Source organism: Lytechinus variegatus, chromosome 18 (assembly GCF_018143015.1).
Source record: "Lytechinus variegatus isolate NC3 chromosome 18, Lvar_3.0, whole genome shotgun sequence".
In the NCBI taxonomy this organism is placed as follows: domain Eukaryota; kingdom Metazoa; phylum Echinodermata; class Echinoidea; order Temnopleuroida; family Toxopneustidae; genus Lytechinus; species Lytechinus variegatus.
In genome coordinates, this window is record NC_054757.1 from 22,088,957 (window position 1) to 22,105,886 (window position 16,930).

Here is a 16,930-nt window from a genome sequence, read left to right on the forward strand (position 1 = left end):
GTGGAGAATGTGCATACTCTGTATGCGGTAATGACTGATTGAATCCGATGACCAAGGTACTTAAAAATTTGTAAGTGATATACGTACAATGTACATGCACGTCTAAGCGCATTATAAATAACCAGATAATTATTATTCTTATCAATCATGGTAGTTGGCATAATGGCAAAGTTTCAATAGTCGTTACTCTTTATAAAATGAGACCCCTGTTTTCTGGTAAAGTTTGTACTTGATATATAGTCCTTACCAATCCTGTCAATCCCACTGGTCCGGCATAGATGATGAGCATATACCCAAACACCAGAGCAAAGGTGACTCCTCCACGGATACACCAATTCTGCCATCTGAAGCAGAGGACATATGAAAAATAACAAAGAAATACAGCTTTGCACGCAGGTATCAAATCTCATAGGCCCGAATTCACAAAGGTGGTTTTGAAAACCCACGGCTGAGTCCATGGTTTATGTAGATTTCCTGTATAAATTACGCTCAATTTAGCGGGTATCGGGCGCGTGTATAAAAAATGCCCAATGCTGATGCGCGCTTTTGTCACAGTGCGCCAAATTGACGCCAGTTACCATGGTTAGATACGCTATTTTATTCATTAGTCCACTGTTTTGAGTAACGAGTCCACTCTTCAAAAAGTGGACTCATGAATAAAACAGCGTGGATAACCACGGCAACGGGCGTCAATTTGGCGCACTGTGACAAAAGCGCGCATCAGTATTGGACATTTTTAATATACGCGGTAAAATAAGCGTAATTTATACAGGAAATCTGCATAAACCATGGACTCAACCGTGGGTTTTCTAAACCACCTTTGTAAACTCAGGCCATAATGTTCTGGAGGTGGGTTGTATTTGTACATGTGCAAAGCATATGGTAATTATATTCATTCACTACAATAGTCAACAGTTCAAACTGGGTGTTCCCTACAACTTATAGGAATTATCAAAACAAATCAAAATATTCACACAAGTTTAAAAACCTATATAAAATACAAACCTTGGAGGAAGTCCTTTGAGGAAGAAAGGGACGTTGACCTTCTGTGGTGGGATCGGTGGTTCCTGGATCTCAGGTAACCCAAGGTTCTCTGGAGGAACACATCCTTCTGCTACCGGTTTCTGAAAAGAACAATACGATATAAAGAATAATTAGGATGAGAGACGTTAATCTCCCGAGGTGGGACGGGTCATTCTTGGATCTCAGGTAAATTATGTATGAACACATCCAGCTGCTACTGGTTACTGAAGCGACAAAGGAAATGTGAAGAACAATTAAATAGGATTACTGTATCATAGCAACTTTACTTATGGAAATTAAAGCAAGCTTTTTACTTAATTTTCCAGACTGAACAGTAATGTACCTGCATCAATTTTTAAGTTTATTCTTACATTTATAGCATGTGCAATCTATTATGTAAATACATGTATACAGTATTTGGTAATGTAACAAAAGAAAAAAATGTGAATGTGTAGTACATGTAAATGATCATCAGCTCATTCATTTAATGTTTCACAAATTGTGCATAACATTTTGGGGGTGAAAATATATGTACAGGTACAATGTAAGCAACAACTTCAACATGTCATAACTTTCTTATTTTACATAATTTAAACTTTAAATTTTCATGCACAAACTTGTTTGATCATCAACTCATTGTTGGGTTACATGTAAACTTGACCTTTAATCATGTATTTACCTGTTTCCTTAATACAATATCGCATTGGTTAACATTTCCTTGTATTGCAGCTCTACTGTATAATTTCACAGAAAGCAACATACAATTTATAAATAAAATAATATTTTCAAAAAATAGTTTCAGCCTTTTCAGGTCCTGGGGAAAAAAGCAGGTCGCACAAACGTTGATGATGTAAATATTGTATATCATACAGTATCTCTTAAGCCATGTTGTTGTTTATAGAGAGTTTCAATAACTGTAGACCCCACAAGCTTATAGGATATTTGTTCACTTCCTAATAAATATCAGCAATCAATCAATAGATAGACAAGAAATATGAAAAGAAAATTCCATTTTATTGTTTGAAATATATATTGTAAATGTAAATTTATAGAAATACCCTGAAAATTCATTTTGCCCAAATGATCATGGCCCGGTAGCCACTGTGCAGTTTAAGATTCCCTTAAATTGTTGAACACCAACATAACAGCAACTCCCATCTTTTGACGTCTATACATATATGTACATGTAGGTCTAACATGGCCGGGGCTTGAACTCCTGACCTCGCGGTTATGAGATGGAAGCTCTAACTGAGCAATGTAAATCGGTTGAACCAGAATTCTAACTTCCAAATCATGCAAAACAAAAACATTAGGCCTACATGTACAATGTACAGTACATGATTACATATGTACATGTACATCATGTACAAGATCACATATTATCTGGCAAAAAACTGTGATATAAATACATCTACATACATATAAATGAATATATTTTTATCATAGCAAGCTTCATACAATATATACCGGTAATAAAACGAAAGTGGGAAATATCTTCTTTTCTCTCTTTTTTTTCAAGGGCAACAATACATAAGTTCTGTACAAGGTCTACATGCCCTATACACTCCCTGATGTATGTGAGGCATTTACAAGTGAAGTATTGGAAGTCACACAGAACCACTGGTCATGACAAAGGAGAAAATTCTATTTATTTTTCTGAATGCTTATCAGATTAAAAACTGCCTCATGCACATGGTTAATTAGCGTGCAGCAGCAAGATCTGTACCGTGTGGGAATGTGCATTGGCCAATGGGCGTGTACAGTAAAATTCCAAAAAGCCATTCTGTATAATTGCAGTCATTCATCAAAATCGATCATGTTCATCCATTAAATAAATAATTTCATTGAATGGGCAAATATAGATGAATGAAAATTTGAATGCACAGTAGTATATTCCCAACTTTTTCTGTTATTTCTATGACAAGAAATAGCTCTTTGTCATGCCCCTGGGAAGCAGGGGTGATGCGGGTGCGGAAACTCCCCCCCAGATATGCCTCTAGGGTGTTGCGCATGCTATGCACCATAGACAGAATCCCCTGGAATTCAGGTACAGTGTAGGTATGCTAATGATATAAATTTAAGGTGTTTTTTTTTTAATTAAACCAAGAATTACCTTCATTGGTAGTGAAAGCCTCTTTTTTTTTGCTTGTCCCACTTTCCTGATGAAGATCACCTTAATGTTGTCTTGAAAACCATTTTTTTTTTGGGGGGGAGTTTGTTAAATTTTTCTTCCAAACCAGCACCCCCTGTGAAAAAAAAACATTCCTACAGTAGAGCCCTGCTCTTTGTCCTTATGTGTTCTGAAATTCAAATTGTGTTATCTTTGGTGAAAATTTAAACAAAATGAAATTAAGCCAATATCATTAAAATATATAGCTAACAATGCCACAAATTCATGCATTGAACTTCACTTCACAGATCAATGACAAACTGTATAATACATAATACATTTACATGCACAGAGTGACATACATGATATACTCAATTATTTATAGCAAAAAACAATACAATAGGGGTCCTACATGTAAATGTATTTCACAATGGAAAATGAACCCATACAAATTAAAGTCTCATTTTGTTTGACTTCAGATCCATTATGATCTGATCAACAATAAGTTCAATGTACTTACAGACAACACGAGTGCATGCATGCTATTTTGTTTAATAGTGAATGGATTAGCAAGCTGAAGGGTACCAGACCCCACCTGGACCCAATCTTACAAAGAGTTACGATTGATCCAATCTGGCCCACAACTATGGAAAGCCAGCAACGTCAAAATCTGAAATACATGTTTGTAAAAAATACTTTCTAGATATGGTGTATATTCATACAGTCACTGTTTTCTTGACAAGTCAGTATGCTTTTCTTTGTTTTCAATTCAGAGGACATTGTTCAAATTTCCTTAAAGGTCAAGTCCACCTCAGAAAAATGTTGATTTGAATCAATAGAGAAAAATCAGACAAGCACAAAGCTGAAAATTTCATCAAAATCGGATGTAAAATAAGAAAGTTATGACATTTCAAATTTTCGCTTATTTTCAACAAAATAGTTATATGAACGAGCCAGTTACATCCAAATGAGAGGGTCGATGATGTCACTCACTCACTATTTCTTTTGTTTTTTATTGTTTGAATTATACAATATTTCATTTTTTTACGAATTTGATGATTAGGACCTCCTTGCCTGAAGCACAAAATGTTTAAATAATGGAATTCCAAGTGTTCAGGGAGGAATGAAACTTCATTTCACATGACAATGACGAGAAAATAACAATATTTCATATTTCATATAATAAAATACAAAAGAAATAGTGAGTGAGTGATGTCATCAACTCTCTCATTTGGATGTAACTGGCTCGTTCATATAACTATTTTGTTGAAAATAAGCGAAACTTTAAAATGCCAAAACTTTCTTATTTCACATCCGATTTTGATGAAATTTTCAGTGTTATGCTTGTTGAATTTTTCTCTTTTTATTCAAATCAAGTTTTTGTTGGAGTGGACTTTTCCTTTAAGAAAATGATTGATTTCCATATACGTGAGGTTGATCGCGGATCAGTCGTAACTCTTTGTTAGAAGAGGCTCTGGGTAAATATAGCTTTTAAAGATTTCCATGAGTGATGCAAATTGTATTTTAGAATTACACTGTAAAATTGTAACTGAACTTGTAGGGACAGTGATTTTCCATTTAAATAAAATGGAAATTCTGTTTGCTTCTTATACTTTTCACGTAAAAATTCATGGAATTCATCTATTTCAAAACAGAATTCAGGTTTTTGCTGTGAACAATTTCAGTGACAAAACAGAATTTCCAGTTTTAGATCAAGTTGACATGGAATAACAGGATTTTCAGAAACAGAAAAGACAATTTTTTTGGAAACGGAAAAACACTGTCTCTAAACTTTCATTTGCTTCTTAAACATCGTGTAATTTTAAGTTGATTTGTATTTTTTTTTATAAATACAATGTAGATCTAATATTGTTGCTGGGCTTGTACACATAAGTGTCTTCGGACAATTTGTGTGCTACATAAACTTGCATCTTTATAGGCAGCTAGTATGATGTTGCAATATAATTGCGGTTGCCTTGCATTCATCTCATTTTGAGTCAAGTGGCAGTATATACATGTACGTATAGCCTACACAAATATCAATATTTACAACATCACTTTTTTTTCTGATTCCTAACTGCTTTATTGTATGCTATAAGTTATTTCTACAAACTAAAGCCTGAAAAAGGGAAGGGAGAAAAGCACTTGGGCTCTGCAAAGGCCATCTGAATTCACAGCAGATCGGTGAATTTACATGTAGCCTACATATCCAGAGTCTCAAATGTATTATTCACTATTCAGTTTTGAAAAAAATAGCTACATGTACTTCAATACACTGCAGACACCTTCTGTATTATCATCTTTATTTTTACATCATATTTTCAACAGGGTACATATAGCCCATTCAACGAACGGTTATCTCCCATAGGACCCTGGAGAAAAAAACAACAACAATATAAAGGTTCTGCATTTATTTTTTTAAATAGTATTATCATAAATCTGACATAACTTACAATTGCTTTGTACAAAATACTGGTACATGTACAACATTTATCAATCATACACGCTGGGCACAGTATACAGTTACATGTACATGTGATTTTTTTTGGCAGATTTTAAAGGGGAATGAAACCTTTGGAACAAATAGGCTTGTGTAGAAACAGAAAAATCAAAGAATAAGAATAAAGAAAGTTTGAGAAAAATCGGACAAATAGTGAGAAAGTTATGAGCATTTGAATATTGCAATCACTAATGCTATGGTGATCCTCCCGTTGGCAATGCGACAAGGATGTGTGATGTCACTGATGAACAACTTTCCCTTTGGTGGACTATAAAATACCCTCAAAATGTCTCTTTTGCTTTTTCTTATGATGATACAAACTCTTTATCCATGATGTATTCTTTAAAAAAATATGTTTTACATGCCCTCATGTAGAAAGAACACATGATTTATGGATAGATGTGATAAAAGAGGCAATTCAAGTGAAATATATACTAAAGTAATGGGGAGAGTTGTTCACAAGTGTCATCACACATCTTTGTCGCATTGCCAATTTGCTATCTCCATAGCATTAGTGATTGCAATATTCAAATGCTCATAACTTTCTCATTATTTGTCCGATTTTGCTCAAATTTCGTTGATCTGTTTTTTTTTTATTTTTCTGTTTTCACACAAGCTATCTTGTTCCAATGGTTTCATTCTCCTTTAAGTGGTCAGTGAAAGATAGGCCTGCGTGGACAACCCAATAGCTCTTCTCTGAACTCCCATTTCCCAGGTGCATTATACAATATACATGTAGAGATTAATGCATTATAATAGGTGTAGGGGAGAGAGGTATCAGAATTTTAATGATAACAGATGGGAAGGTGGGCTGGTAATGTATTCACACTGTAGGAGATGGATGCAGTGAAGAATCTAAAAATAGCATCCGTAGAAATACATGTAGATTCAGATAAAAAGAGGGAGCTTGTAGTCTACATCATCTTTACTCCTCAGACCCTTTGAGACTACAATAATGATCATGTGACTATATTTGGGTTTAGACTTCATGATAATTACTGGTACTACATATAGGCCTCGGGGGGGGGGGGGGGGTGACCACTTCCATTTCCATATTCTGAAAATACACCCCTTAACAAGTATTGGCGTGTGAACAAAACGATACTCTGACTTGGCAAGTATTCCCTGAAATGAACCCCTAAACAAGTACAGGAATATTTTATTGTTATTTCTAGGGTCCTAATTCGGTCGTTGGTTTTACCTTTACACAACATTTGGTTGAGTACGACCCCACCTTCAACACCTCGTGCAAGAAAATCGGACTCTAAACACGTAGTGTTGGGGCAAAAAGGACATCCTTTATAATTTTTTTTTTTTTTTATCATCCCCGCAAATTTGACCCTAAACACGTGCCTTTCCTAGCGAAATGGATACCCTTTTTTCATTATTTTAGTGTTTTTGACACCCTCATCACGTTACGTATGTAACGTGCCCTATGGTTAAAAAGACATCCTTTTTAGGTCGCGCATGGTATCCACTCATCAATGTAAGTGCCCCCCCCCCCCCCGGGATAGGCCTACCTGTAACCCCTGTGAAACTGCATGTGTACCTTCATGGGTAAATTTACCAATTTGTCTATTGCCAACTCGTCCACTCATCACATCTAGGGCCCTGTCTTATAGTGAGTTACGATCTACCTAAAATGGACATCCATCAATGTCATGATTTCTTCTTCAGGACATGAACACAATGTCCTTTCAAAACAATGTGAAGCACACTGAATTGTCAAGAAAAATATGACTGTATGAATATAAATCTAGAAATTATTCTAAACAAACATATATTTTAGATACTGATGTTGCTGTCTTTCCATAGTTGTGGTTGATTGGATCAATCATAAGTCTTTGTAAGATGGGGCCATGGTCTACCTTCATTTATGTGTACATTGTCCAATAATCACTTTGTCTAATCACCAATTTGTCTGTGACCACTTCGTCTCATAACCAGTTGGTCTAATAGTAATTTTCAATGCAAAATCCCCCTAACAGGGCTTATCATTTTTTTTTCTTTATTTCATAAAAATATATAAAAAGAACTGGACCAAAATAAAGATTATTATTCTGTTTTGGCCTGACATGTACCGAAACAGGAAAAACAAACTTAAAAGGGGAAAAAACAGTGACCTTTAACTTCACTGGTTAATCCAAACTTAGGCCTAATACATAAACATATTGAAATTGAGTCCCTGTATGGTGGTGTGACCTAAATTCTCACGTTACCTAATTTTGCGCATGGTCGAATATCTATATCTAATCAGCTATCTTGAAAAACTTAAAGACCCTGACCGGTGTAAAAACAATCGTATATCAAAATAAAGGTAATGATTCATACCATACAAATATACCAAAGGTATTACATATATCTCCTTCCATTTCTGACAAATATTTAATAAAAATCAAAGAAACTGCTCCCCAAATTACGTTTCGATTGAGCACCCCCACGTCGCCTGGAAATCATGACGTCACGTTGTGTCTGGAGGGTTCTGATTCCATAGTTTGTGTACAAAAGCATTGGGTATTTTCTTCCATTTCCATGTTATGAATCCATTTTTTTCGTTTTCAGATGAAAATGGAACTCAAAATTATTCACTGTTCAAATTGTTGTAAACCTACAACTATTCACTACCTTTTTTGTGATTTCTTTGTTTGGCTCTTATTGGGCCTAAATTGCTATGTCAGGAAAAGTTGTTATACATAATCTAAATGCAGATAGAATTGAAATCTGCGCCAAATAAGCAGGATATAAAATATGGCAAAAACTAGTTCAAAATTGTAGATTTCATAAATTCAAGCTTGTGGGAAAAAATATATGTGATATCCCTCTGTGATAGAAGTGAAGAAAATGAAATGCGTTATCTGGAAAGCAAAAAAATCACCCAGTTTTTCTGTGTACAAACCTATGGAATCACGACGCTTCTTACACAACGTGACGTCACGGTCTCGAGGCAGGTGAAAAGCACAATAAAGCCTATTTTCTAAACGGGGTTCGAAGCCCGATAATTGGAATATTCTTAAGCAAAATACTCAGCTGGGAAGCGGTGAAAATGCATAAAGCATACCTTTCTGTATTTAGTAGCTTATAAGCTTTCGATTGGTATATAATTTGTCAGTTTCATTTTTGGGTCCGGTCTGGATCTTTAAAATCACCAACAGAAAAAGCGAGCCAGAATTGCTCAGTATGATAATTTTCTTGAATGTAAGGTCTAAAATTGCGAAAATATTGGCAAAAAATTGGCGAATTTTGTTACCTTTTGCATAAGTTCCGAGAAAATCCGATCTTCTTGGCAAGCAACGAGAATTCATCAGTTTGCAAGCAGAGATCTCCAAATAAGTAAAATGTGATACAAATTGAATTTATGGCATTTAAATCTCCATCTGATATAGTTATCTTACATTTGTCTGCTTGATTTCTTTTCTAAAGCTTTGCAAAACTATTATGCCGAAAGAGAGAGGATAGAGGTTCATTTGGTAAGTAAATTAAAATTTTTTACCGATTTCTATGTCAAAATTAATGATAGCAATAATTAAAATGGCTATTTGCGCAGCTAAAATAAGTTATTCTATCAACAATTAAGAAATTATTTTGGGGTATAGAGCGAGATTTAAATGAAAAAAAATTATCGCTGTCCACAACTCTACGCGTCCGAGTTTTGGCAATAAACAAGTTTCTGGTAGTAAAGTGTCCAAATATCGGCCACTTAAGCAAAATTGGACCAAAACAAAAATACAATCATTGAATAGAATAAAAACATTTATTTCCATAGTAGAAATGTTGAATTAGTTAATTATGCCCAAATAAGATTATGATGCAATATAGTATGCATATTGTATATATTACGATGTTGTTTGTTCTTAGGTATGGGGCATTTTTTTACTTGTAAATTGGATACAAGCATCATCCATGATATCGTGTTTAATTGCACAAGAACAAATTCTCATAGAATATTATTTTCTACAAAATATGGTAAATATGCAAATGAGATGAATACGTAATGAACAAGTCAAGTGCAGTTCTAAGTACTTGCCCAGCTGCATTCATTATTACCCTCAAAAGATTTATGCTTCTTCATGCTTTGTATACATGCATATTTGTATATTCCAATTTGATATTATTTTTTATTAAGTACTAGTTATGTTTTCTTTTGTTTATATGTAAAACCTCTGTACAATTCAGTTCATACTGCTAACATTCTTGAAATGAAATACCATTATTGATTTATTAGTATTATTATCATTATGCAAGAAACCTGCCTGATCACTGATCAATGAATTGGTCAATGGTACAGTATACCACACATGTATCATCTGCATTTCAAAGATGAATGTTCACTTGTGAAAGGATGTATTTTGTTGCTATTTCCTTCTCTAAAACAAGTATATTCAACATCAAGAATATTTTAAGATAGACTTTCTGGCCTTGAATACAATTAATCCAACAGGTGCAAAGGGATTTGTGATGTTAACTTTTTTATTCTTTCATGTTTCTAAATGTAAAAACACTCTTCACAAAATTGTCATTTGAATTTAAATTCAAATTCAAGATTGAACTGATAACATGTGCATTATGATCCATTCAACAGATTGTCAATATGAGTTTGATATATAAAAGATTAATATTGCAAACTCCAGACTGGAATTCTTAAAATTCAGATGAAATTTATTAAGAGACAATTTACAAGAAATATTAGGAGTGTTGGGATATGAGTTTATTTTTGGTGAGATGTATTGCCTTAAAGGGGTGGTCCAGGCTGAATATATTTACATCTTAATTCACTGACCAAAATGCTGAAAATTTCATCAAAATTGGATAACAACAAATAATAAAGTTATTGAAGTTTAAAGTTTGGCAATATTTTGTGAAAACAGTCGTCATGAGTATTCATTAGGTGGGCTGATGATGTCACATCCCAACTTTCCTTTAAATGTTATTACAAAAAATTTTTTCGTCACTTGCCCTGTTGGGCAAGTGATGAAAAATTTGCTTGCCCGATAGAAAAAACTGCTTGCCCAATTTTTTTAAATAATACCTGTTCACTTATTAATGAATTATTAGTAACATTGTTTAATATTGTATGATTTTTAAGTATTTTTTTTCACTATGCTTAGAATCTTGGGTGTGTGTGTGTGTGTGCGAGGGTGTGTTTGTGTGGGTGTGACTGTGAGTTGAACTTTGATATAAATGAATTCAATATCTAATTTCTACTTCGCCTATTCCAGTACAATAACCTGTACTCGGCCGTGTAATAAAGGCCCACATACCCTAACTTTTCCTGAAGTTCTTTGAAAACGCAGACTTCCACGAAAATTGCATTTCTCTATGGGGGAGTCTAAATTTGGTGAGAATGTATTCATTAATAACTTAAATATACATGACAATGAAGAAATCATCAAACTTTATTGGAAGTTTTGAATAATATACCCGAAATGTAAACTCTGTCTGAAACAGAAAATCACCATCATTGTGGCCTTTACTGAGCAGATTGTCCCCCAGAGCTCTGGCAGAGAGACAGAGCTCAGACTGGCTAGCTAGTATGCGCACATGTGTGAGCCTCCCGCCGGCCTTGTAAAATAGATGGAGCTTTGTTTGATGATTTATTGTCTGATATTTACCTCATCCCCTCAAAAAGGGAAACAAATGAATTTTAAGTTATAATTAACAAATAAGGCAAGTTATTTTGGATGTTAATAGGCCGTTTTGAAAAGCAAAGCCGAATGACATGACAACTCACCAATGCGAAGTTACTAGACTCTGTGATTTATTTCCTGTGTAGTTCTAATTATTTTATCACAGAATTGTGATATCGGAAGGTGGAAAATGTGCATTAGAAATTGCACATGGTGGTAGTCATAATGGACCCCTATACTACATTCAACTGTTTCCCGGCCATTGCGTTGATTTTTTTCATAACTGGTACCACACCGTACCATGTATGGAAATACGTGGTACAGAAAAAATAACGCAATTTCGGAATTTGAAACGGCGCTACTCCTATTTTTTAAGGCTTATTCATGATTTTGAGTGTGGATTTTAGATGATTTATGGAAAAACGAGGTACGGTACAGAAAAAAAAGACGCAGCAACCACTTGCCCGATCGGGCAATTGACTTTGAGAGGTGCTTGCCCGCACGTCATTTTCACTTGCCCCGGGCAATCGGGCAAGCGGGTTTGTCGCGCCCTGAATGTTATTACATAAAATCATACTTTTTTCATTATTTCATGCAAATTCATGTAAATAATATGTCTCCCTAAATTAGTTGCAGCAATGTATATCTAAATGCACTAAATCAGTTGTCAATCCAATTTTTCTAGTTCTTGGAGGAACAAATTTGAATAAACCTAATTTCATATAATAAAATACAAAAGAGGAAGTGGACATCATCAGCCCACCTTATGAATATTCATGACGATTGTTTTCACAAAATATTGCTATACTTTAAATTTCAATAACTTTGTTATCCGATCTTGATGAAATTTTCGGCATTTTGCTCAGTGAATTCTATTATATTTATTAAGCTATAAATACTTTCAGCCCGGACCATCCCTCTAATTAAAGATAGCTAAAAAAAGGGGATGGGGGCCAGTAAGGTTCGACTTAAAGGTAGCTAAAAGAGAAATAGGTTCAGGATGCGGGAAAAGGATTCAGTATAGTTAAGGTAGCTAAAAAAGAAAATATGAAAAAAAATAAATGGGGTCGGGGACCAGTGAGGTTGGACAAGTTAAAGGTGATTAAAAAAAAGGGATGGGGGCAGGGGCCAGTAAGGTTGGATAAGTGCAAAAGGTGCGCAACGAAAATTGACATTGCACGCTCAAGCAAACAAGTGTGGTACCGGTACAGTCCTGGGAAGAGTCCAACAAAACCGTCTGTACTGTAACTTTTAAGAATAAGAATTTGTTTCTGCATAGCTATTTCATAAAACAAATAATGCACTTGCTCTGTCGTGCATAAGAGTAAATATAGAGAAAGCTTGGTTTCTTCAGATGGTACACACTGGGCACTCGCCGCCAGCAGCTTGTGCATAGTGCGGGACCTACATGTATGTCCTATCTTAAGTCAAACTCAAATAAACCTCGCGTGCTCTGCATTTCCATTAACGCACTCGGCTGCATGCATCTTTATTAAAGGACAAGTCCACCCCAACAAAAACTTGATTTGAATAAGAAGAGAAATATTCAACAAGCATAACACTGAAAATTTCATCAAAATCGGATGTAAAATAAGAAAGTTATGACATTTCAAAGTTTCGCTTCATTTCCCCAAAACAGTTATATGAACAAGCCAGCTTCATCAAACTGAGAGAGTCGATGATGTCATTCACTCACTACCGGTAATTCTTTTGTTTTTTATTGTTTGAAATATGAAATATTTTGATTTTCTCGTCATTGTCATGTGAAGTTTCATTCCTCCCTGAACGCGTGGAATTCCATTATTTTAACATTTTGTGCTTCAGGCAAGGAGGTCCTAATCGTCAAATTCTTAAAAATTGAAATATTGTATAATTCAAACAATAAAAAACAAAAAAAAGTGAGTGACATCATCAACTCTCTCATTTGGATGTAACTGGCTCGTTCATATAACTATTTTGTTAAAAATAAGCGAAACTTTGAAATGTCATAACTTTCTTATTTTACATCCGATTTTGATGAAATCTTCAGCATTGTGCTTGTCTGATTTTTCTCTATTGATTCAAATCAACATTTTTCTGGGGTGGACTTGACCTTTAAAAAGACCTCAACATGATTTTTATTTGATTCAACGATTGTAATTTTTGTCTTGGTCCAATGAAATGATTATCTGTATGTGTCCGATATTTGGGCACTTTAATACTCTATTTACACTTACAACATAGAAGCTTTTTTTTGGTCTAGCCTGTAACTAAGACTGTTACTTTAATATTAGCCTGCGCTCAGAACCTGAGCGAGATACAGCCAGTGGCAGTGCAGTGTGAGTGTGAACGGCCGGGGTCGGGCGACAATGCGCAGCTGTCACCGCTGGAAGAGCAATTTCGATGCATTATATTTACCTCTTCTTCTTCCTTATTTGATTCTTGTTCTACATTTTTCACATCTTCACTGGATTCTTTCTTGACCTGTTCACCTTCCCTTTGACGTATTTCACTCATGATGAGAGCAGATAATAGCAAATTCTTGCTCGTTCCTACAGCCTGGCCAGATAATTCTACTCCTCGCTTTTGAACCCAGTATAGTACAGCTCTAGTACCTCGGCCAATATCAACAACAAATAAAGGCAACGCCCTGTAGTAGCTCGACCAAATATCATAGGCAACTCGACCTATGCCTGGAAAAGACAAAATCCCCAGGGGTCACCCCGTTGGGGATGTTGATGCTGCACTAACGTTCGGCGGCATGTAGGGCCGTATAAAAGGGGGTAAGGAATACAACAGTTTAATAGGTCTAATTGGATTGCATTAGGCCTAATTGAAATTTCAGACAAATTTGTATAAATTTTTAATAGTAGTATATAGGCCTATATGCCTGCCGGGGAGGCCGGGAATCCCTTCACAACCAAGAAAAAAAAGCAAAGGAAGGAGAAAGGGGTGAAAAAGGATGTTATTGTCTGAATCTTAAGTAAAACGCTATTTTGAAAAATTGATTTTTTTTTTGTAATGAAAAAGCCAAAATTTTCACAACTTAAATTTTGCCGAATGGGCCTACGGCATATCTTGCATGATGCGGCAGTGTTGTAGTCAACTGAAGGCTCAAACCTCCAAGGCCAAGGCCAAGGCTTTAATACCCAAGGCCAAGGCTTCAATACCCAAGGCTGAGGCCAAGGCATGGAAACCCAAGGCCAAGGCCTGAAAACCTCAAGGCCAAGGCCAAGGCATTTCAATTGTACAATATATAGAACAAAAATTAGACAACAATACTTAAGGGGCAGACATGACAAACAGGACCAAACGTATAAAAGGTGTGAGCGAGCAAAATTTTGACCCTTGTACTTAAAACGAAAATAATTTCATGATAGATCATGTAGATTTAGACATAAAGTTAAAATAAATATATAGTTACCTTTGTGCATTTAATTATTTTTCTAGGCGATTCACATTGCAATAATTATTATTACCAAGGTGATCTGATCCTGGCATGCCCAATCTCAACATATGTCTTTCTCCTCTACCTGGGACAGGAGAGGCAGAATGTATTTTTTTTGGGGGGGTGGGAGGTCAAAGCCAAAAATGCACTTACACTATAAGTCAAAATGAGAATTTTGGTGCAAACAGATATTTTCAAAATGAGATTATCAACTGTGTGAAGAAGTTGTGTGTTTTGTGGAAATTAAGTTCAGCAAAGCTTTTTTAAGTGATTTCTAATTTGATAAGACAAATATTTTGATTTAGGCTTTAATTTCTTGCTATAGAAAGCATAGCGAGCAAGTGGTTTTGAAAAAAAAAATCAATTTTGAAGTTGTAAAACTCGATTTTGGGTCAATTATGGTGCTAATCACTGTTAAAAGGGCATCCTTGCGAGATGTTGTAATAAGATGTAATAAGAAATGAAATTTAAATATTTCGAGCTTTTTTTGTAATCATGAAAAAGTTGTGCATCTTACTAAACAAATTAACGCGAGCACAAAACACGAGCTGGAATATTTACTGACCAGAAAAGGAAGCTGTTCTGGACTGCATTTAGTGACTCATAAATAGGATACATACAAAAAACTCACCAATCAAATAATGTGAGCGCAAAGCGCGAGCTCAAAAATTTGTAATATTCCGACCTAAGAACTGGGGCCTGTTGCAGAAAGAGTTGCGTTTAAACGCAAGTCAGAAAATTAAACGCAAGTCCCAAATGCGCGCTTTTGATTGGTTGAAAATCAAGTTGCGCATGATTTTCAGAGTTGCAATCGATTGCAACTCTTTCTGCAACGGGCCCCTGGACATTCTAAGCATTTTTTGTGTAAATTGAATGCGAAACTTACTTAACAATAATCCATGCAAGCACAATCCAAAATTTGTTGATTTTGAAATCTAAAATTTTGCTCTGTATGCCATGCCAAAATTTTTGGCTCATCATGCCATTGATGCCATAGCCCATTTGGAAATGACAAAATTGAAGTTTGTGTTCAAGTTTACCGAATCTTTTCAGAATATCATTAAGACTTAAAACATTCTTGTTGGTCAAAGAAAATAATACAAGGAAAACCTAATGGAATAAAAATCAACCTTGTTATCATTCTTTTATAGAGTAAGCTATTTTTAAAGTATGAAAATTGTTGTCAAAATTGCAGTCAGATCTGTCAGAATAGTATTCCTGTCATAAAAACACTATAATCAGTGGCGTACCGTGGGTCACGGCATTGTGGGGCACCAGCTAAAACTTGGAATCGCCTAGTGAGCGCGCGAAGCGCGCCCAGTTGCCAGGTATACTGACCTAATAGAGATATTTTTATAAGGACAGTGCCAATAAACGGACATGTATCTCACAAATAATGCGAGCGCGAAGCGCGAGCTTAAAATTTTTAATATTCAAACCTAAAAAGGGACATTACAATCAATCTTTTGTAATCATGATACGTACCTGTCTCGCTAAATAATGCGAGCGCGAAGCGCGAACTGAAATTTTTGTAAATATTGACCCCAAACAGGAAGATTTTAAGGACTATATTTTAGGAATCTTTTATCTATTAAGATTATACACATCTCACCATCTAATGGGAGTGCCAATAAGCGCTTGCTGATTTTGTTAGAATTACATCTAAACATGCACATAAAGCACTTGTAATCATGATTAACATACCCATCTCACTAATCAAATCTTGCGAGCGTGAAGCGCGAGCTCAGGAAATGTTTTATATTAAGACCTTAAAATGGGACAATCACTTAAAGTATTCATGAAAAAGAAGCATGCTATTGTACATGTAAAACAATAACTCGAAGTGCGAGGAAATATATTTGGTAGTTTGGTGTATATTGACTTGAAAACGGGAGGCTTTAGTATAACAGGATTATATATCTCGGTAAACAGACAATGGGAGCACCAGGAACAATGAAGACATATGCCCTGAGCAAATTATGTTTCATTTATATGAAAAAAATGTTTCTTATGTAATGTAACATAACATAATTATAACATTATAATGAACAATAATGTCTTCTTTCCCACTACGTTTCTCTTCCTTTCTTCCTCCTTTTCTCCTTTTTTTAGTCAGTCGTGGGGGGGGGGCACGTGCCCCATGCCCCCTGTAGTTACACCACTGACTATAATCCTAATCATAATTGTTATCATTATTATTGATATTGTCATTATCCTTATTAGTCATGATTACATCATATTACCAA

General features: G+C 35.2%; 1 protein-coding gene across 1 annotated transcript in view; it reads right to left on the reverse strand.

Moving 5' to 3' along the window:
• Positions 1-13,828, reverse strand: part of LOC121431714 (phosphatidate cytidylyltransferase 2-like) — a 30,542-nt gene extending 16,714 nt beyond the window's left edge. Inside the window, exons 1-3 of the mRNA XM_041629373.1 lie at positions 13,655-13,828; positions 1,006-1,124; positions 248-344 (exon numbers count right to left, since the gene is read on the reverse strand). Of these exons, the coding sequence (XP_041485307.1) occupies positions 248-344; positions 1,006-1,124; positions 13,655-13,753 (315 nt within the window). The 5' untranslated portion in view covers positions 13,754-13,828. The remainder of the gene's footprint in view (positions 1-247; positions 345-1,005; positions 1,125-13,654) is intronic.
• Positions 13,829-16,930: the final 3,102 nt, after the last annotated feature.